General features: G+C 42.2%; 2 protein-coding genes across 2 annotated transcripts in view; one reads left to right on the top strand and one right to left on the bottom strand.

Annotated features, from left to right (window-relative positions):
* The window catches only part of DHX36 (DEAH-box helicase 36), a 48,130-nt gene extending 35,294 nt beyond the window's left edge, over positions 1–12,836 (top strand). The window contains exons 13-25 of the mRNA XM_043994324.1: positions 1,371–1,426; positions 3,261–3,325; positions 3,769–3,912; positions 5,958–6,075; positions 6,738–6,836; positions 7,517–7,690; positions 7,847–7,933; positions 8,289–8,372; positions 9,630–9,729; positions 9,810–9,900; positions 10,617–10,737; positions 11,560–11,712; positions 12,158–12,836. Of these exons, the coding sequence (XP_043850259.1) occupies positions 1,371–1,426; positions 3,261–3,325; positions 3,769–3,912; positions 5,958–6,075; positions 6,738–6,836; positions 7,517–7,690; positions 7,847–7,933; positions 8,289–8,372; positions 9,630–9,729; positions 9,810–9,900; positions 10,617–10,737; positions 11,560–11,712; positions 12,158–12,343 (1,478 nt within the window). The 3' untranslated portion in view covers positions 12,344–12,836. The remainder of the gene's footprint in view (positions 1–1,370; positions 1,427–3,260; positions 3,326–3,768; positions 3,913–5,957; positions 6,076–6,737; positions 6,837–7,516; positions 7,691–7,846; positions 7,934–8,288; positions 8,373–9,629; positions 9,730–9,809; positions 9,901–10,616; positions 10,738–11,559; positions 11,713–12,157) is intronic.
* A 5,425-nt stretch (positions 12,837–18,261) lies between these two features.
* Positions 18,262–21,659, bottom strand: part of ARHGEF26 (Rho guanine nucleotide exchange factor 26) — a 133,004-nt gene continuing 129,606 nt past the window's right edge. Inside the window, exons 13-15 of the mRNA XM_043998496.1 lie at positions 20,276–20,343; positions 19,728–19,832; positions 18,262–18,538 (exon numbers count right to left, since the gene is read on the bottom strand). Of these exons, the coding sequence (XP_043854431.1) occupies positions 18,396–18,538; positions 19,728–19,832; positions 20,276–20,343 (316 nt within the window). The 3' untranslated portion in view covers positions 18,262–18,395. The remainder of the gene's footprint in view (positions 18,539–19,727; positions 19,833–20,275; positions 20,344–21,659) is intronic.

Below are 21,659 nucleotides of genomic sequence, written 5' to 3'. Positions count from 1 at the left end.
ATGGATAGAAGGGGTCCTAGCCTTCACTTTGCATTGTTTTTTTGCTTGTTTGTTTTAATAAATAAAATCCCCTTCCTTCCCCTTGGCATCTTTCAGTTTTTCAGCAGCGTTTCAAATATTCTCTCTTAGTAACATTCAGGGATGACACCGGCCTCGTTGTCGGTTTCAGCCTGTTGTCAGGCATCATCATCTCAGGGTCCAGGAGCCCTTAGAGAGCTGGGATTGGCTCTGGAGCATCCACTTCCATTCTAGTGGTTCTGCCATCTCTGGTGGGGGAAACACTGTCCTTCGATGTCCTTTGTCCTTGAGCTAAAAGAAGGTTCCAGTTTTCTCTGTGTCTTTGCCTCTCAGAGGCTTTTTCATTCACTTGCATATTTACAGTAGAATCAGATACTTCAAGGCCTTTGATTTGTGGGTACTGAATAATTAAAGTGGCCTGTACTACTTAACTGGGTTTGTGTGCCTAGAAAGGACAGCTCGTTGTATGAAGGTGGCAATATCTTCTGCTTGCTTTATTTGAAACATTGACCGGAGATAGCCACCAGTCAGATAAAGCACAAGATTTTACAAGCTTGCTGTAAGAAAGGTTAGAGGTGAAGATCCATGCTGCCCTGATGTTTTCTGTGTTTAGAGTGAGTGCTATTTTCTCACTTGCTAAGAACCAGAGACTTGGCATCGGCTCTGTTTTGTGTCCATAGACTGGAGAGGTACCCATCTGTCAGACCATATTGTTCAATGTGTTCTACGTAGCTTCTTCTATTTTTAATGTTAATATAAAATTGGGTTACACTTTAAAAAAAATACTTTTCCATGTAGCTCTCTGTATTGGGATTTGATCTGTACTGTTTCCAAGAGGTGTTTATAGGAGATGACTGTTAACAAATGAAGTGAATATATCCTTATACACTAATTTGGTCAACATATAATTAAACAGTAAATATATTCAGTCTTGAGAATTGTACTTTCAAATAAGGAAATGCAGACCTTAAAATGCTATATAAATATCGATTATTTTTTTATTCTAGGTTGCTAAAATGTGGTTTCTTCATTGTTTGAAGTTTTTATTCATTCGTACTGCAAATGGGAGTTTTAAAAAATTAGATACTCCAATCTTGGCATAAGTCCTTTTCTTTTAGTATTTCATTAAAAATAGTTTGGGGGTGACAGTCATGATTTAAACAGTAGAAATACTGTCTATAATATTCCACAAAATTGGCATGTAGTCATTATCCACGTGATCTCTGAATCTTTGGGGAACTAAACTAAGACCACTGTATAGCTCAGTCAATAGCACTGCTTTTGAAAAGTGTCAGATCAAACTTACGTGTGAACATTTTTCCTAATATATACCTGTACTCTTTAATTTTCAGACAGGTTCATTATAATACCTTTGCATTCACTGATGCCTACTGTTAACCAGACACAGGTATGTTATCACATTTCCTCATTGCCCCGCCCTTGCACCTTTGATACCTCATGGATCCCATAGTTTGTCAGGTTGTCTGACATCATATTTTGTTTTCACTCGAATCTTTGTGAATTGATCACAGCGTCACATTCAGGAGTAACTGAAAACTCTACCATGCAGAGGGCAGCTGGTCTGTCATTAAGACTGGATTTAATGGATTTTTAATAAAAACAAGTATAAAAATCCCAGATCTCACTATGATACGCTTTGAGTTCCTTAGATTTCAGAAAAGAAAATGTAGATTGAATCTGTCCTGGAATTACAACAGTATATACCACCTCCGTGTATGAGGTCATGACTTTTTGGAATGCTAAGTAGGCAATAAAGCTGGTATATAAGCCATCGACTTAGAGGTAGGGAACTTTTAGATCTGCTCATTTGTCACTGACGAGGCTGAAGTATCTCTCCTTGGATACGACAGGAGATAAAGAGTGTCCTGGTTGGGGCAGCTAGGTGGCACAGTGGATAGAGCACCGGCCCTGAAGTCAGGAGTACCTGAGTTCAAAGCCGGCCTCAGACACTTAACACTTACTAGCTGTGTGACCCTGGGCAAGTCACTTAACCCCAATTGCCTCACTAAAAAAAAAATTTTTTAAAAAAGTGTCCTGGTTGCAGTGAAGATAGTACTTCCAACTACAGGGTATTCTTGTCTTGATTTATTAGTTGCATACTTGTCTATAAGGCGGAAATGAAGAAACGAGGGCGGGGCAGCCTCGTTGGTGTAACTTCAGTACATTTAATTTTGCTGAGAAATCGTAAAGCATTTTTCCCCTTAGCCAGGCCCAGACCCCATGTCCTGACATTGCATCTCATAGGTACAATAGGCAGTGGGGCTTGTAGGAGGGACCTCATTTGAGAAGGTTTTTATTTTGGGGGCAGGTGATCCCTCGAATTCTCAGCTCATCAAATTAATGAGACTCGATTCCCATTTTATAAAAGAAGTTCACGTTTACTTGATGGTGAGCTTATTCTTGCCTTTGCTTGTCCCATCAGCACTTAGCCCAGTACCTGTCATACAGCAGGCATTTAATAAGTGCTTTTGTTAACTGAAAATATATCCTCTCTTCCTTGGGGAGGCAGGCTGGCACAGTGGAAAAGAGCACTGCCTGGAATTTTAGTCATTTGTTCATGAGATTTAGAGCTGCAACAGACGGTAGAGATCATGTAGGACAATTCCCATCAGCAGAAAACGGAGGCCTAAAAAAAGTGGGGCGATGTCTCCAGTCCCATTGCTAGCGCTCAGCAAAACTGGACCTCGAACTCACATCCAGAGGGTGGGAGGGGAGGGGGAGAGTCATGGAAACTGTCCTATGTCAAGCATCTGAACTCAGCCTCGAAGAAAAGGAAATAATCCGAATGGAATGAAAGGAGAGTTCAAAACTTCTGGCAAATCCTCGGAGCTAGAAGATGTTTTGTTGAGTTCAGGGACATACTTCCTAAGGCCCTAGGCGTGTGTTAAGGAAAAAGCCGTGTCCTTTGCCCAGTTTCTTTTGTTTACAGCATGGGGAAGCCCTGTTGGATAGTAGAAAGAACACTGGACTGGGAACCTTGAAACCAGTGTCTTTGTTCTTCATTGATACACTGGGTGGCCTTAGCCCAACCTGAGGACGCTTTCCTAATCTAAAAGTCTGTAGCTCTTGCAATCCCATTGAGAAATTGTAGAATCATTTAAAAATATCTGTTTGGTCTGTGACCACTTTTAAGCAACACATCTAAAAATATTGAACATAGACACTCATACTTTGTTTTTAAATAAGTACTTTTTGGAGTTTTGATGGATGTATTCTTATAGGTATTTAAAAGGACCCCTCCTGGTGTTCGGAAAATAGTCATTGCTACGAACATTGCAGAAACTAGGTAAAGTTGTTCCATGTATTTCCTTGCATGAATTCTGAACTACCTTAAAATGTTTTGCTTCATTATTCATCTACTTTCCCCCACATTTTATGAAATTTAGGCATGATTTTCAAATAGGCCTTTTAAAGAGAGGAAAAAAAAAACATAACTTTTTCTTTAAAGCAGGACTTCTTAAATTTTTTCTACTTATGATCCCTTTTCACCCAAGAAATTTTTATTCGACCATGGGCATATAGGCATATAAAATAGGTATACATAACCTTTTATTGTTGCCCAATTTTTTGTGACCCCCACATTGTTACATGGTCCCATATGGGGTTGTGACCTCCAGTTTAAGAAACTTTGCTCTAGGGGCACCTAGGTGGTGCAGTAGCTAAGGCAGCGGCCCTGAATAAACAATTGATTGACTGATTTTAGTGTTTTCCATTTTCCCATCCACACAGTATCACCATAGACGATGTTGTTCACGTGATCGATGGTGGAAAAATAAAAGAAACCCACTTTGACACCCAGAATAACATCAGTACGATGGCAGCAGAATGGGTTAGTAAGGCGAATGCCAAGCAAAGGAAAGGACGTGCTGGGAGGTAAGACGGGACACAATCACAAGCCTTTTGCTGTCATTTTAGTATGTTGTTTGTAGGGCCCCATTGCCTGCTTGTTGACACTCAATACATTTTTTGAATTTTTAATTTTGGATGATGACCATTCAATTCCTTGTACTTGTACTTAAAGTTTTTTCTTTTTTTTTTTAATGAACAATGAAAATGTAGTGTTTGGTGGTGATTTGAGGTTTAAATATTACTCTGAAGTGGCGTTTTTGTTAGTGACACTGCTCTGATGGAACCAGAGCCCATTTTCACAGAAGCCCATGTGATAGCAGCATCTCCACACCCTTCAAAGAGAGTTTGTGATCATGGTTTCATAACTTTGTAAAGGTATTTGACTTATACTGACTGATGCCCACAGCAGAGGCCCTGATGTTTTAAAGTTGTCTTTGTACTGTTGGCATTCCAAGTCTAGCCTGGATTCCTATCAGAAATAGGTGAAACTTGAACATTTCATTCTCATTTGTACAGAAAAGAGAAACCAGCCCCCATGCCACAGTGGGAACAAAAACTCAAAGAAATGCCTGTGCTCTGTCTTAATCTGGTTTCAGAAACACAGAAATCAATGTTCATGCCATCAGCACAAGCTAGGACAGAGAAAGCCACAGAGTTGGACCCTTTATGCCACGTTTGGTTCTGGTTCTGGCTCCCAAGTGGCCTCATCCTCTTCCTTCAAGCATTGTTTCAGGGGCTGGCTGCCTTCACTAACATCACCTCTGAAAATCGTTGTTCCTCCTTTTCAGCTTTAGTTAGAAAACTTAGTGTCTCCTCTGGTTCTTTTATCAAACTTAAACCTTTGCATTTTCTGTCTCCCCAGTGGTGTTGTAAGCTGCTTTAGGACAGGCTCTTCTCTTTCCTTAGTCCCCAACAAAGGGCCTTCCTTACATATAGTAATAAGCCCTTAATAAAGTTCAGTGGAATCAAATCAAATCAGTTTTTATTCAGTTGAATAATTTAAATCACACATGACCATTTGTCATTTTGACTATGGGAATATCTTGGGATTTAAAAAATGGCCATTTTTTCCAAAAAGAGCTGATTATATTATTTTATAATTAGAAAAAGTTAGGGTTTAATTGAAGGAGGATTTTATCACCTCGGGAATCCTGCATTTGAACAAGAAATCACTTCTCTTTCAGAATTTCAAAACATGAACAACAGTGTAGCAGTATTTTAGAGCATTGGAGATTGGTTTTAGATGAGTTAGAGATTGGTTAATGTGGCAAAACCTTGAGATTATATGCTGTAGTCTTACTATGTATTTAGAAATTCATTGCTGCTCTTGTAGCTAAGCATTCTAATCACTGATTGGGCAGGGAAAGGGTCTAGCAGTAAATAAGATGACAAGAATTTCATAAACCAGCATTTTCAAGGGGCGTGTGTGTGTGTGTGTGTGTGTGTGTGTGTGTGTGTGTGTGTGTGAGAGAGAGAGACAGAGACAGAGACAGAGACACACACAGACAGAGAGAATATGAGTTAGTTCTCATTTTCTGCCATGAAATAGAAAGCTTTTGGGGGAGTAAACCGTGCCACTGGCATACATGAGTCAATACTGATATATTGCACACAGGTTAATTGAATAGATATTCACTCCATCTCTGATTTTAATATAAATATGGACTTATAAAGTGAAAAGGCATTAATTTTGCATTCCCTATGTGCCAGGCATTGTGCTAAACTACCATGGCTCTTAGATGCTCAGGGAGAAAGGAGGAGGACTGGTAGCCAGGCAAGGATGATCTAACAGGAATGCCAACTGGATCAGGCAGTGCCCTTTCTAGCAATGGAAAGTAGGGGTGGGGCTGGGGCCAGGGAAGGGCCCTCTGTGGTTGCACAGAGATAATCTGGTCAGGTGAATCGCATCTATTAGTCTAAAGAGCTTTCACTAATTTTTTTTTTTTTAACATTTCTTTGAAACAGTTTTCTAACAGCCTTTCCCACTTTGAATGTTTTAAGTTAAATAAAACTTACTGTTGCTAAGAAACTATTGTTATATAGCTTCCTTTTTCAAATCCATTTTTTAGAGTTCAGCCAGGTCACTGCTATCATCTGTACAATGGTCTTCGAGCCAGCCTTCTGGATGACTATCAGTTACCAGAAATCTTGAGAACACCGTTAGAAGAACTGTGTTTACAAATAAAGGTAAAAAGCTTACATGGAATGGTTTGTTTTCTTAAAGGACAGTTATTTTTGTTCTGAAATATAAAAGAAGGAAATTATCCTTTTAAAATATATATATGAAACACAAAAAAATACATGCATGCATCTTAATGAAAAACATCGTGGATTGGGGAAGCCAGTCATAAATCTTTACTGATCTATCTTTAATAGAATACATCTTCTATTTTTTCCTGAGTATTCATTAGTCCATATTTTCTGTACCTTTTCTGAGTACTTCCACATACTTCTTGTACCATATTTGGTCATTGTAAAGTATCTTCATTTAAGGGTGGATGGTAGAAGGGAGCACTTCATTTGCCCGTAGCTGTTTCTTCATTGAAATAATAATTGTGTTTCTAATTAATTCTCCAAGATCAAGAAGATCTTGAAAATCTGGTTAAATTCCAGCAGTTTCTTACACTTAATGATGAGTATTTTGCTTTTTTTTTTTTTTTTTTTTGGTGGGGCAGTGAGGGTTAAGTGACTTGCCCAGGGTCACACAGCTAGTCAGTGTCAGGTGTCTGAAGTCGAATTTGAACTCAGGTCCTCCTGAATCCAGGGCTGGTGCTCTATCCCCTGTGCCACCTAGCTGCCCCCCCTTACTTGTTTTTAATAAATATGTAACGATTTGTTCTTTTCTCCAGATTTTAAGGTTGGGTGGAATTGCTTACTTCCTAAGCAGGTTATTGGACCCACCATCTCATGATGCTGTTTTACTGTCTATAAATCATCTAATGGAATTGGTAAGTTTGATGCTTAAACACCGTTTTCTCTCGTTTCTGTCTCTTAATAGAAACATTTGATTCATTTGGTAATCATAACTTACATATAAGTCGTTAGGCTGTGGTAAGTAAAAACTGCTTTATTTTTGTTTTCTCTTGTCTATATCTTACATATCACAAATGTGTGAAAAGTATTAACTTGTCCTTATCATGCTAAATGATTTTAATTCTATTCAGCAGTTGGTAGCTTTTCCTGTCTATGCATGCGTATTTTTCAAAATGTGAAATTCTTACCTAAACCATCTTTTCAAAGACAGAGCTAAGGGCATACAAAGTTCCAGAGCCTTATCAGGTCAAAGGATGGTTCTTCTTCTGAGTCAAGTGTCACAATGGAACTTGTCTGATTGGCCTTGCCTCAGCTAGTAGTTTAGTTCTCTCCAGACTGTAGACCCAGTGGTGTTTGAACTCGGCTTCAAGTGGCCTGAGTGAACTTAGATCATGCACCTGAAATGTGATTCATCATCCCAGAATAGGAACTCTTTGGAATTAAGGCATTGTTCAGTCCAAAGCATTTTAAGAAAAAATCAGTACCTACATTGAAGAATAATTTGATCACTTCCAGAAATATGTATCTATTTGAATGCTGAATAATTTAATAAGTAATCAATACTTCAAATTTTCTTGTCTTTTTTTTTTAATAGAATGCTTTAGATAAGCAAGAAGAATTGACCCCTCTTGGAGTCCATTTGGCACGATTGCCAGTTGAACCACATATTGGAAAAATGATTCTCTTTGGGGCCCTTTTCTGCTGTTTAGACCCAGTACTCACCATCGCGGCTAGTCTCAGTTTTAAAGATCCCTTTGTCATTCCACTGGTAAGAACTTGGGTCCAGAGCGTGTGATCACCTGCACAGATGGTCAGTGCCCTTTGTTCAGTAAGAACAGCAGGTGCCTGGGCAACAGGGCCATCCCTTCTGTGTACAGAGCTCTGTGAGTAAGCTCCATTTCTTTTTCTTTTTCTATGGTTTTAGGGCAAAGAAAAAGTAGCAGATGCCAGGAGAAAGGAATTGTCGAAAAACACAAAAAGTGACCACCTGACAGTTGTGAATGCTTTTGAGGTAAAACCCTGTGGAGAAAGGCAGTCGTGACCTTGTGTTGCAGAGCAAAAACCCTCTAAATTGAGTGCATCAGTGATTCAGGGGAAGGAGCAATGAACATGGAGTCTGAGGCCTTGAATGCAAATCTCAGCCCTGCCTCTTATTAAGTTTCTTCTTCTCTTGTTGATTGTGGAAGAGTGACTCTCATTTGTTGAAGTATAGTACATAGTGAATAATCTCTTATGTTCAGTTAGGTGATTTTGTAGTAAGTAAACATTGATGCTCTTTGAAGTTACATGATATTCCCCCTCTTCCCCCCCCCCTTTTTTTTTCTTCTTTTTCTTTTTTTTTTTTTTTTTTCCTCTCTACTTCCAAGGGATGGGAAGAGGCGAGGCAACGCGGTTTCCGGTTTGAAAAGGACTATTGCTGGGAGTATTTCCTCTCCTCCAATACACTTCAGGTATGTGTGCCTGTTTCTGCTCTTAGCCTTGCGCGTGCATTGGCCTAGGAAGTATGTGCTCGCTTGTGTTACCAGATGGAGGAGCGGAAGTCAGTTTGCTCACTTGTCATTTCAGAAGCAGCCCTTAGAGCAGCCACATGATGGAGTCTTTTGGGGCTTCCTTTCAAATGCCAGGCACCTCTTGGTTTTATAAATTGATGTTTTAGTCAAGTAGTCAACTTCAGAGTAGCAAGATTCTGATCAAGTGCTGAACGCTCTGGCCTAGGGATGGGCAGGTTACAGCCTCAAAATGGGCTTCTCCGTTACTAAGAATTCAGAAATAATGTAGTGCCTGGTACTCAGATGCTTGTGCTAGCAAAGTCCTAGACATGCCCAAAGGGCTGTAACCAACCCGTCCAGACTTAGTTTATTCTTATTCCCCTGAATAAATGCCTTTAGACTCTGTGCCTTTGTCCATGCTGCTGCCTACCCGGAATCCACCTTCCCCTAAGTCACTGCCCATTGGCACTGTCCTTCAAGGCTCATCCCAAGCCATGCATCTCTGAAGTGTCCCAGCTGGAAAGGACTTGTCCCTCATCTGCTGTCACAGCCCTTTATGTTACTATGTTTGGCTCCTCTGGAGAGGGGCCTGCTATGTATAATGTAGTGTAGAAACCAAACTTCTTTGAGGACAGGGACTAGATGGTGTTGGAATTTGTATCTGTCTCCCTTGGTGCCCAGCATGTTAATCATTGTTTGAATCAATGAATCAATAATACTAGAGTAAGAATATGATCATAAGAACTACCCGTCATGGCAGTATTTCTGTGGGAAATTTCGTTTACTATTCCAACTCAATATGTAGGGACCCAATGCTTCACTCCTGCCCCTCGGTGCATTCCTGGACACCAGATAAGGAGAATCCTCAGCTTTAAGCCCCAGGTTGTTGTTTTTTGTTCTGGGGCCAAGACTCTGGTGAAGCTGGCCCAACCATCTCAGGTTGTGTTTGAGCCGATTCAGGGGTGACTTGGGAGTGAACCAAGACGTAGAGTCTGTAACTTCAAGGAAGTAGGGAATGGAAATCTCTGCTAGCCATAGCTAGGAAAGAAAAGCATGTTCCTGTGACCACTGGGCCAGCTGCTTGGGCCTTTCTTGTGAATCTGGCACTCAGCAAGCCTTTATTAGCGTCTGCTCTGTGCCGGGCTTATTGGACTCAGCCAGCGCTGTGTGATTGAAAGCTACCCTGATCCTTCCATTTCTCACCATCCTTCCTCCTAGATGCTGCACAACATGAAGGGACAGTTCACAGAGCACCTTCTCGCAGCTGGATTTGTAAGCAGCAAGAACCCTAAAGACCCTAAATCAAATATTAATTCAGGTCAGTCTGGAGACAGAACCTAAGAGCGAAGTCCTATTTTCATCTACATCCCATTTATCTGTATTGTTTGTTTATTTCAGATAATGAAAAGATCATTAAAGCTGTAATCTGTGCTGGCTTGTATCCCAAAGTTGCTAAAATCCGGCCAAGTTTTAGTAAAAAGAGGAAAATGTAAGTATTATAAGTCTCTGGCCTTTTGACCCCTTTGCTCTCTCCCTCTTCCCACCCCCCACCCCCCCAAGCTTCATGAAGCCAGGGATGATGTATTTATTAAATTTATCTAAAAGTGTTACTTAAACTGTGTGATGCCAGGCTCATTTTCTGCTACTGCTAAATATTGTTCTGGCTGTGCCTTACCCAGTGATATCACCCAATTTTAAGGGAATTTCTTCATTAAAGTCCTAGAAATTTGAACTGCAACAGCAATTTCTTTTCATAAATAGCACTGAATGTTGTAGAGGTTTATTTTTTTCTGTTCTTATGTTCGGGAGGAATAAAGCAGTCTTACTTTTAGTTTGAATTCAAGCTTGGCTTTGTGGTTGTCTTAATAGGCATTTATTTTAAAAACCATTTAATCGGGGCAGCTAGATGGCACAGTGGTTAAGGCACCGGCCCTGAATTCAGGAGTGCCTGAGTTCGGATCCGGCCTCAGACACTTGACGTTTACTGGCTGTGTGACCCTGGGCAAGTCACTTAACCCCCATTGCCTGCAAAAAAAAACCAAAAAAAAAAAAAAAAACCATTTAATCTTCCAATAAATTAAATGGACTTCAGTTTAGCTTTCACAATGAAAGACAGGGAAGGGAGAAAGTCTCTCCTAAAGGACATTTTTGACAACTTAGATCTAACTCCACACTCCTCCCTCCCTCCTTCCCCCTTTTTTGAAGGGTGAAAGTTTGCACCAAAACTGATGGAACAGTTAACATTCATCCTAAATCTGTTAATGTGGAGGAGTCAGAGTTCCATTATAACTGGCTGATCTATCACCTGAAGATGAGAACAAGCAGCGTAAGTAAACCTGGAAATTGTTTTAGACCTGCCTATCCATGGTATGTTGTGTTTTATTATTATATGTTAGACAGTCACTTGGGATCTCTTTAAAATTTCCAGCCAAATGCAACTTGAGGTAAATAACAATTTTCACCTTAGAAAACCTCTTTCCTAATCATTTATGTCAGCCCTTTCAAAATAATCACAGCAATGATTTGGTTTACGTAGCTAACTTTCTGGCAGGGGAATCTTTTTACAGATACTGTAAAGGGCTTTAGCTGTAGAGTGATTATGGGAAACTGCTGCTCCGTGCCAACCCTATGGAGCCTCTTGTTGGTACTTGAGCAATATGCATTTTAAATGTCGGTTTGAACTGATGACATTTTTAGAGACAGTGCTGTACACTCTTTACTGAGAAGTACTGTGGATTTCCACTGTGCATTCCAAAAGGCAAAAGAACAAAGAATACTTATTAGGAACTTAAACACAAGGTGTTTTTTAATGTTCAGTGCTCATGTTGATAAGGACTTCCCAAAAAAGTACAAACTGTGAACTTGTTTTTGTCAGACTGTACATTTTTGACATCTATAACTTTGCTCATAGAAAATCAGCCTGGGCTTGTTAAACTATTTTCAACTTGAGTGGAAATACCAACCGTCATATTGATGAGAACATGAGAAGTAATAGTCAAAATGCTGTTCAGTGTAGCCTCTTCTGAATTACTTTTGGCTTTATGGTGTCTCACTGCTCTATCCATGAGAACAAAAGCCCTCAACAGAGCAGGCTGTTTTCTTTTTGCAAAGAACTCAACAGTAAACTTATTTTCTGGTCTTATTGCAGATATATTTATATGACTGCACAGAGGTGTCTCCCTACTGTCTCTTGTTCTTTGGAGGTGATATTTCCATCCAGAAGGACAAAGATCAAGATACTATTGCTGTAGATGAATGGATTGTCTTCCAGTCTCCAGCAAGAATTGCCCATCTTGTCAAGGTGACTGATTAATTTGTGATTGTCTGCATGAATTTCAAAATTAGTTTTTTCACAAAGAGTTGACAGTTGTGATTTTTTTTTGTTTCATCCTAAATAACATTGAATATTTCTTGTTGTATGTCGTAAAATGGAATGTCAGTGTTTGAGTGATTGCTTCTGCTCTAGTTTTTCTTCTTCTTTTTTTTTTTTTTTTTGAGTTGTTCATCTGATTCAAAACGATAGATTAAAGTTAAGGCTAGATTTTGAATCTTAGGGATGGCTTCTTAATCATTAACAATTTCCCTCCTACAGTTTGTGGAATGCTTTGTATTTAAGTATAATTTTTAGATATTCACTTCCCAAAATACTTTTAACAGAACTCTTTAGGAAGGAAATTGCTTTTTGCATTCAGGTTGGATGGTGCCTTCTGCTATTTCAGCGAACATTTGTCATTTTCCAATCCTAGGAACTAAGAAAAGAGCTTGATGCCCTTTTGCAAGAAAAGATCGAAAACCCTCACCCTGTGGATTGGAAAGAGACTAAGTCCAGAGACTGTGCTGTGCTCTCCGCCATCCTGGATTTGATCAAAACTCAGGAAAGCGGGGCGCCCAGGAACTTTTCCCCGCGATTCCAGGGCGGCTGCTACAGTTGACGCCTCTCCAGGGCTGTCCCAAAGAGCAGTTGAACCGTCTTCTCTCACTCTTAGTTTGGTTTTCGACTAAGTGGTGAATCTGGGGCCTGACTAACTCCCATGCGTCCTGTATGTGACCTAGAGTGCATGACCGCTAATGTTAGCTGTAGTTTTTATCAATATCCCACGGAGCGCAGTAAGCTCTCTGAGCACATCCATGTGTGTGTGTGTCAGTCACGTCTCAACCTCGCCGGCAGTCTCCTTAAAAAGGAAAACAGAGATTGTGTGCTGCTCAAAATCGACATTCATATTTCCTTTTCTGCCTGGGCACAAGGGCATTTGTTAACTCTAAATGTGTATTGTGGTCATAGAACCAGTAGAATTAGTGGTTAGTCAGAAGCAGGGTCAGTGAACTTTTGGACAGGGCAGCCTCCTTTTTTACACAGCTTCCAACGGAAGGGATAGAATTCGAGTGTACTAGCACAGTATTTAATAAAGTGTACAGTGACATAAAGTAGATCTGTAGTGTTCCTTCCCTTGGCTCGATTTTCACTTCTTTCCCTCTTCCCCTCCCCTACAACCCCCTGCCCCCAGGGGGATCAAAATATCCCAAGACTTTGTTTGTACCTGGTTACGCTGGGATTCCTTAAAGCCTTTACTCCTGGCTAGGGCCCTATGGGACTAAGACAGAATTTCTTCCAGACAGGTCTATATTTAAACTTGTCACCCACTATAGGAATTCTGTTTGAGGTTAATTCCTTTAACCAAGAGAGTCTTTGGCTAACTGTTGAGTATTGAAGCTCATTTTAAGAAATTACATATTTAAACTAAGAATTGTGTTTGTGATATGAGAATTTTTTTCTGATTTGGTTCTTTAAGATGCAAGTCACTAGTTTTATTCTATTATTATTCCTACTTGACCTGCATGGAACAAAGCAGACCTATCCAGAACTACCCCTTTATTTACCCTCTGCCCCGTTGAATCCACAGCAAACCCCCTTCCAAAACTGCCTCATTGTTGCTTCATTCCTTGGTCCCTTGTGTGCTATTTAAAACTCAACATGATGTAGAACTTTGATCTCATTGTCGTATTTATGTAGAATTGTAGACTTGAGAGTCTACTCCCATCCCCATCTTTTATTTACAAACAAAGAAACTGAGTCTGAAAAGAGATGGTCTAGGGTCACACAGCTGTAAGGATGGAGGGAGCATTCGAATCTGGACCTTCTGATCCAAAGTTCATCCTTCCTTCCATGCTTTTCCAGTCTTTTAGTGAATGAACTAGCATTGGAATTCAAAATGTCACCAATTAGGATGAAAAACTGTTATATCAAGTATTGCGAAAGCCTAACTTAGGAATGATTCTGTTTAAGAAGCAAAAGAGCTAAACATTTAACTTTATTTAGACCTTTCAGGGACGCCATTCTGCCTTGCCTCATAACTGACTTCACTCATTAGAAGAAGACAGACTTCTCCTTAAAATGAATGAACATTAAGATCTTAGCATAGGCAAAGCTTGTAAGTTGGCATTTTTAGGTGACTGGTAACCTTGTATGTAGAGCTCTTATTTTATGTCATGCTGGGGTGGCAGAGCAGGCTGTAAACCCAACAGGAAACAAGGCTTTCCCAGGCTGGAGGGGCAAAGGTGGGCCACACCTGCTCAGCTGTCCTGGGATTCTTCTTGGGTCGTGCATCTGGGTCCAGAGGGAGGGCCCAGTGTCACCAGGTATCTCCCTAGATCCGTATTTTACATCCATCTTGTCGCAAGTTAGGTGTGGTGTAAAGTGTAGGGAAGGACTGTGGGAGAATAGTGCCCTTGCTAAGCATTCATCCCTTTGCGGGGCCGGCACAGTTGGAATAGTATCTTGTGAAGATCTGACCCCTTAATAACAGAGAACTCTATGCTGCCAAATGAGTCCTTTGACTTGCTCATTTTTTTTTGTCAGTTTGTGTTAAAACACCTGCAGGAATTTGGGCTTGGCTAGAATTGACTCAGTGCTTATCAGTATGACCATTTATCCATAGGTTAATATTAATTAAATATATTAAACCTTAAATGCAGCAAATATTTATATATTTAAATGTTTTGTATAATTACTCTTACATAAATACCCACACATGCACAATTGAAATTGAATTGATGCTGTGATACCATCCACCTTCTCTGTATCTAATTTATCCCTTTTTATGTATGCCTTCCCCCTGATAAAGTATAAACTCTTTGAGGGTAGGGACGATTGACAGCTTTAGTTCTTGTTCTTCTAAGAGCATAATACAGTGCCTAGCATACAGGCGCTTAACAGTTGCCTATTGATCAGTTGGATGTTGGGGAGATTGCAGAGAAAGCTTAGCCCCAAAAGAGAGGAGAAAAGGTGCTTCCCTGTATCTTTAGAAATGTGGGGGGCTGAGAGCACAGAATTCTGCATGTAACATCAGCTGTCGGTGTTACATTGGTTAGTTTCGATATGGTTTCCCACACATACACCTTTTCATCTCTTTGTTATAAGGGATTGTTCTCTAGAATGGAGGAGGAAGGAGAAGATACATTAGGGAATGTAGATGATGTAAGTGCAAAAGATTGAGATGAAAAGACCTGAAATAAGAAAATGTTAGCTAATAAAAGCATTGTCCTATTATTATTGGCATTCCATAACTGTCAGGCAACATCGAAATTAATTCCCAGAACCCCTGAGACCTCTTTCTAACATTGACAAGCCTGACTCATGTCACACTTAGCTCCTGCTTCTCAGAAAATGCCAAGGGCTCCTTCCTCACTAAGGCTGACCAGACCAAGTGATTGACACATCTTGTCTTAGCTGATTTCTATTACAACCTCTACTGACTTCCCCTGAGTTAAAGAAATCCAGGTCATGGCCTACCCAGAGAATGGAATAATTTACTTGCCTCAAGAGCTGGTAGGGCCTACCTTGAACCCGTGGCCAAGGGGGCAGAGAATGCCAGGACCTAAGCTGACATACTTGCTTTGGGTTCTCGGACTGGAGCTCCAACATGCCACCAATGCAGTTAAGCCTTACAAAAAGTGTTCTTTGCTTTGCTTCTCCTTTGGGAAATTGGGAGCCCAGAGAGGGGGGGTCCAGGAGCTTACACCACCATCTCCTGAACCCTTGAAACATTCAAAAGTCCTTTTTGGGCGCTAAATAATGCATGTGTGTGTGTGTTGTTCATTTTTGCTGAACTGCTTAATCTTCCCTTTTTATTTTGTCACAAGGGGCCATTCACTAGGAGGGAAAAGGGAGGGAGCAAGCATTTATTAAGTGCTATTTGCACTATTTGTGAGGCATTATGTTAAGAGCTTTACAAATATTATGTCTCATTTACTTCTTATAACCCTGGGAGGTAGGTGTGGTTAGTCTCATTTCACATTTGAGGACACAGAAATTAAGTGACTTTCTCTGGCTCACACAGCTAGTCTGAGCCTGCATTCGAATTTAGGTCTCACTTACTCCAGGAAGGAAAGGAATAAGTATATATCTCCCACTGTGCCAGACACTGTGCAATGTATTTTTACAAATACTATTTCATTTGATCCTCACAGCAATCCTGAAATGTGAGGTTAAGTGACTTGGCTAGGGTCACACTGCTAGTAAGTAGGCCAGATCTGAACTCACATCTCCCTGACTCCAGGCTCAACATTCTGTCCCCAGTACCACCTAGTCTCCTCTAGCTAGAAGGTATACATTAAGAAAAAGAAGTAATGTAAAAACAAAAGATCAATAGAATTAAAATAATACACCCCTCTCATGCAAACCCCTTATCATTGCATCCAAGGTGTTGTTCCGTGAAAATATCCGTACATATTATGGATGGTGAGGGTGCCAATATCTTCCCAATCCCTCAGTCTTGCTCACCCTTGTTTCCAGGTCTGTTCATTTTTTTTTTTTTTTTTTTGCAGGGCAGTGAGGGTTAAGTGACTTGCCCAGGGTCACACAGCTAGTAAATGTGTCAAGTGTCTGAGGCCGGACTTGAACTCAGGTCCTCCTGAATCCAGGGCTGGTGCTTTATCCACCACGCCATCTAGCTGCCCCCTCTGTTCATTTTTAATTTCTCGAATATTCCTCCTCCTCTCTGACACTGCCCCCACCCTGGGGCAGGATTATTGCAGTAGCTGCTGGAGGGATCTGCCTGCCTCACTCTCTCCTCCTGCTGTAACTCAGACTTGGGGGTGGTTGGTGCATTCAAAAGAGGGATCAGCACGTCCCTCTTGACAGGGTTTATTTTCCTTCTCCGGCGGGATGGGGCCCATTGTGAATTTCCTGACATGTTTTCCAATTTGGGGTATTTTTGAAATCTCCGCACACACACAGGAGTCAAGTTGTGGCAGTGCAGGGAATGCTGGACTCAGAGGCCGAGTTCGAGTTACGTGTGCTCAGCATGGGGGGCACGTGGGCAAATAGCCCCTGTCCCCAGGGAGCTTACATTCTAATGGGGGAAGACAGTACATGAAAGGGACCCAAAAGCAGGTGGGGAGAAGGCCAGAAATCAGAAGCAAAGCTGGTAGGGGAACAAAGTGTGGCCTTGGTGGGCTCCAAAAGGGAAACCCTGGAAGGACACCCCCCCCCCCCCGTGGGAGACGGAGGCCTGAGTGGTGGAAGTTGGAGGGCAAGAAGGCAGCTGAGTCATGGGGGTAAAATCTGCAGATTCAGCAGCCCAGGTAGGAGGGCAACGTAGGAAAGATCACAGGGCAGCCCCAAAACATTTACGTGACAGGATGTATTGGAAGAAACGAACACTTGTACTTGGGGGCTGCAGTTCGCCCCTCAGCTACCAGGAGTGATGCCACAAGGAACACTGGCCTAGTGCTCGAGGGGTCAGAGCCCCCACTGGCTGTGCTCCCACCGTGTGTCAGGTTCAGTCCCTTTGAACACTGAGCTGCTTTTGCACGAGGTGTATTTACTTTGAAGATGCAAAAATCAAAATGTACAAACATCACTTGCCTCCCCATTACCTTGGGCACATGCTCCCCCATAGCATCTCAGTCTCTGGGGAGAGGAGATTCAAGTCAACTCAGCTCAGCTCCTACATCACATTGATCTCACCCATCAAATGAGATGCTTGTAATAAGTGCTTAGTCCGGTGCCTGGAGCATGGTAGGTACTTTAAACATGCTACTTCCTTCGCTTCAGGGACAGCCAGGTGGTACAGTAGATAGGCAAACCTGAGTGTAAATCTGGCCTCAAACAGTTGGTAGTTGTATGATCCTGGATAAGTCACTTAATCTCTATTTGTCTCAATTTCCTCTTCTGTAAAATGAAGTTAATAATAGTACCTATCTCCCAGGGTTGTGATGAAGATCAAATGGAGATGATAATTGTAAAGTGCTTAGCATATAGTAGGTGTTAGATACATGCTGGTTATTACTGTTATTATTTGCTACCAAGTTCACCTTCTGTGGTAGCCTCCGTGCCAGATGAGTCCTTGCCTCTGCTAGAGATGGGCATGATGCCAGACCCAGACTCTAGAAGGATGGGATGAGGAGGGAGACTCCATTCCCTGCATACCTCAGGGGGATCAGTGCTGCGCTGGCTCACACCTGAACTGTGGACTGAGCTCTGCACCTTTCAAACTTAAAAGGGGACAAGGCCCTTTCCCTTTTCTCCACATTCCCAAGAGCTTGGAGGTCAAGGGGATGGGGCGGGAGTTGGCCAACAAGCCCTTAGAATGAGCAGCAGCCAAACAAAGAGCCATCCCGTGGCTAGCTGACCAGAACCAGTTCTAGAGTGTCCATGCATGCTGACGTGCGTCATCCTGATTCTCCCAGACCCAGGTTTCCCAGACTCTCCATGTGGAGAGATAGACATCTCTCTGGGTGCTCTGCCCGTGCACCAGAACCCATCACCCTGAACAACAGCAAAAGGCCGGAGCCCAAATCTCTGCTTGTGTGAACCAGAAGCATTTGAGAGAAAAGTTTGAAGAAAAGTGATTTTTATTTTCATTTAATAAAATAGGCTGTGTTAAAAAATATAATAAAAATAAAACTAGCAAAAAATCAGGCAGCCCACCACTTAACATTTAGTGCAAATCTTGCCATCCCCAAAGGGAACCATTGGGGGAGCTAGACGTTGGTCTCAAGTCCAAGTAACCGTCCCATTCGCTCCACATTCTTGTCTATTGTCGCCCGACAGGTTATCTCCTTGGCACACTCCATAGGAAACCAGCCCCGTTCACCATCCCGAAGCCTTTCACCTTCATACCAGCCTGTAAGGAAAACCTGACAGTCAGTCAAGCTGCTAAGTAGAGGGCCCACTCATCTTCCTGAGTTAAGATCCAGCCTCAGACACTTAGTAGCTGTGTAACCCTGGGCAACTCACTTAACCCTGGTGGCCTCATTTTCCTCATCTGTCAAAATGAGCTGGAGAAGGAGATAGCAAACCACTCCAGTATCTTCCCGGAAAACCCCAAAGGGGCACGAAGAGTCAGACAGGAGAGAGATGACTCAGCAACTACTGTGTGCTCAGCCCTAGGCCAGGCGCTAGCTACGAGGCAAGCGAGAAGCACAAGGGGCTCACAAATGAAATTGGTTTGCATTTCTCTGTTTGATTTGGAAAGGATTTTCATTTTGTGGTTAGAGTTTGCAGTTTTTCAGTGTCCTGTGATCACCTGTCAGGGACTGGTTCTTGGTATCACACATGTGTCCCTTCTTAACCATTTTGGATATTTGATTTATTGATGATCAAAGATTTAGAGCTGAAAGGGACCAAGTGCAAACCCTTCATTTGACCAATGAGGAAACTGAGGCACAGAGAGTTAGACTGCTCAAGGTTGGAGCCCTAGGAATACCACAGCCAGGATATAAACCCAAGGATCACATGCCTGGAACCTGTAAGGATCACATCCCCATTTTGTCCAACCCTCTCATTTCAGAGTTTCAGAAACCAAGACCTGCAGAGGTTAAGTGACTAGCCCAAAGTCACAAGGAGTCAGTAGCAGAACCAGCCCTTGAACCTAGGAATTAGCCCAAAATTCAGCATGGTTATACCACATGGTCACTTTTCTAAATGTTTTAGGGGATTCATTAGGAAATACCTTCCTGATACAAATCCATGAGAGGTCTTGTGGTCATTTAAAAAGTTCAGGGCCCAGGGTCACCTGCTTGGGTCAGTCTAGCAGGTGTACTTTCTTGGCTTTAATTTATAAAGCAATCCTACACTTAGAGCCCATTACCAACACTTCCCAGCCCCTCCCGCCTCTAGAGGGTCCTATTGGCTCTCAGCAGAGGAAGCAGTTAAGTACTTGCAGCATGCGCCCTGAGGACATGAAGAGGCTGATATCTGTTGGGCTCTTGGCAAGGAAGACCACGTGCCCTGTCTGTGACATGTTGAGAAGAAACTGAAAGGAATGTTCTGGCCTTGGTATCAGGAAGCCATGACAAAGAACATGTACCCACCGTCACTGACATTCTGGTAAACCAAAACCACGTCAGACACCTGGAGAGACAGCTCATCTGGCTGCTTGGCTGTGAAGGTGCGAATGATTTCCACTTGGGTCAGCACTGAGGAGAAGAGGAAATGTTCTGAGTAAACTTCGAGGGAGAGGAAAGAGGAGTTCTTTAAAATGAAAAAATCAATATGGTCTGTGGCCATGAGCTCATCCTCTTTAAGCTGGGAGAGAGGAATGTGTAGGTAGGACAATTAAGTTCCTGTTACCCCAGGCTAACCTTTCAGATGGGCAAACTTGAGACTAAGCATCTTCCAAGATGGAGAGTATAAATGAGGCTGGGCTTTTACCTGGTGCCTCATGGGGAACAAACCAATCAGCAATGAAGGCACTGAAATATGAGGTGATTTTACATGGATGGGGTGGATGCCTACAAAGACTTAGCTTGTCGGGGATGCTAAGCAAGGACAGGATGCTTTAGCTGCTATCCGAGCAATATCCACCAGGGGACAGTGCTTCTCAATTACCCACCCCCACCCCCCAATCTCATCTACTTACTGGTCCTGTCCAAGCTCTGCCGGTCACTGTTCTGCCCCAAGGCTGTTATCCAGCGAGCTCGGTCACTCCTAGGCACAAAAGGAAAAAACAAAATAGTTTCCCAGTCTCAGTAGAACTACCCCCATTCTAGATTCCCAGCTTGGCGCAGTGAAGAGGGCTTGATTTAGAGGGACCTAGGTTTAAATTTTGCCTTTCTGGCTTGACATGGGGGGCAGAGCACTCACAGGCCTTGGAATCCTGCCCCGATACGTAATCCCCATGAGACCTCTATTTCTTCATCTGTAAAATGGAGATAATAACACTTAGTTTGCAGGGCTACAGTGAAGGTCAGATGAGGCAATCCACGTAAACCATCAGACATGATCTTCATAACCTGACCCCTTCCTACCTTCCCAGCCTTTGTCTGCTTTTCTGCCTTCTAGATGTTCTATAATTGAGGGACACCCATCTCCTTGATGTCTGTCCCCCTGACTTCTTGCCTTTTTATTGGCTTGTCTACCATGACTGGACTTGTCTCCCTCCTCATCTCCACCTCTAAGAAGCCCTGGTTTGCAGTTCCAATCTTACCAAGATTGGTAAGAAGCCTTGATAAGCTCCCCCTACACACACACACACACACGTACACATGCCCCTCCACCTACGAGTTAGAGCTTTCCCTCAGAGATCACTTCCCATTTACACTATATAGATCTTGTCTCTAGAGTTGGCATGGATAGGTCACCTTCCTAGTTAGAATGAGACCCTTGAGAACATGGACCTTTGTTTTTGCCGTGCGTGTGTGTGTGTATGTGTACATACTTCTGGCTCTTGGCACAGTGGTGGGCACAAAGAGGGCATTTCATCCATGTTCACTAACTGCTTCTAGCCTTCCTCCCTGTCTGTCCTGTCTGCTGTAGCCCCACACAGACTCCACCTCCTGAGTCCCCTTCTCTGTGCAGTCTGTGCCCCCTGGCTGGAAGGCTCTGCTCCCTTTCCCCTTCATCTCTAGGATCCCTGCCTTCCTTTGAGGGACAGCTCTAACCCTTCTTCTGCCAAAGGTCCTTCTAGAGTCTCCAGTACTTAATTCCTTCCCGATCCAGATGCATTTCTGTCGCATTGATGTTAACATTTTAAGGTTTGCCACGTGTTTTACAAATGGTCCATTTTATCCTGACAACTCGAGGAGGTAGATGTGCTTATTATATCCATTTTACAGATGAGGACATTGAGGCAGGATTTGAACTCAGGATCCCCCCATATCCACTATGCCCCCTATTGCCTTAATGAAAATTATAGAAGTTAGTCTTGACTAAAAAAAAAAAAAAAAAAGATTTTTAAAAAAACTAAAGTCCCAAGCAAATATTTTAATTGTTAATGTCTGTTATGACTCCCTTTTCCAGGGATA

This window comes from Dromiciops gliroides, chromosome 3 (assembly GCF_019393635.1).
Source record: "Dromiciops gliroides isolate mDroGli1 chromosome 3, mDroGli1.pri, whole genome shotgun sequence".
Classification (NCBI taxonomy): domain Eukaryota; kingdom Metazoa; phylum Chordata; class Mammalia; order Microbiotheria; family Microbiotheriidae; genus Dromiciops; species Dromiciops gliroides.
The sequence above is the reverse complement of the archived record's forward strand: the minus strand, read 5'-3'. Positions and strand labels throughout refer to the sequence as shown.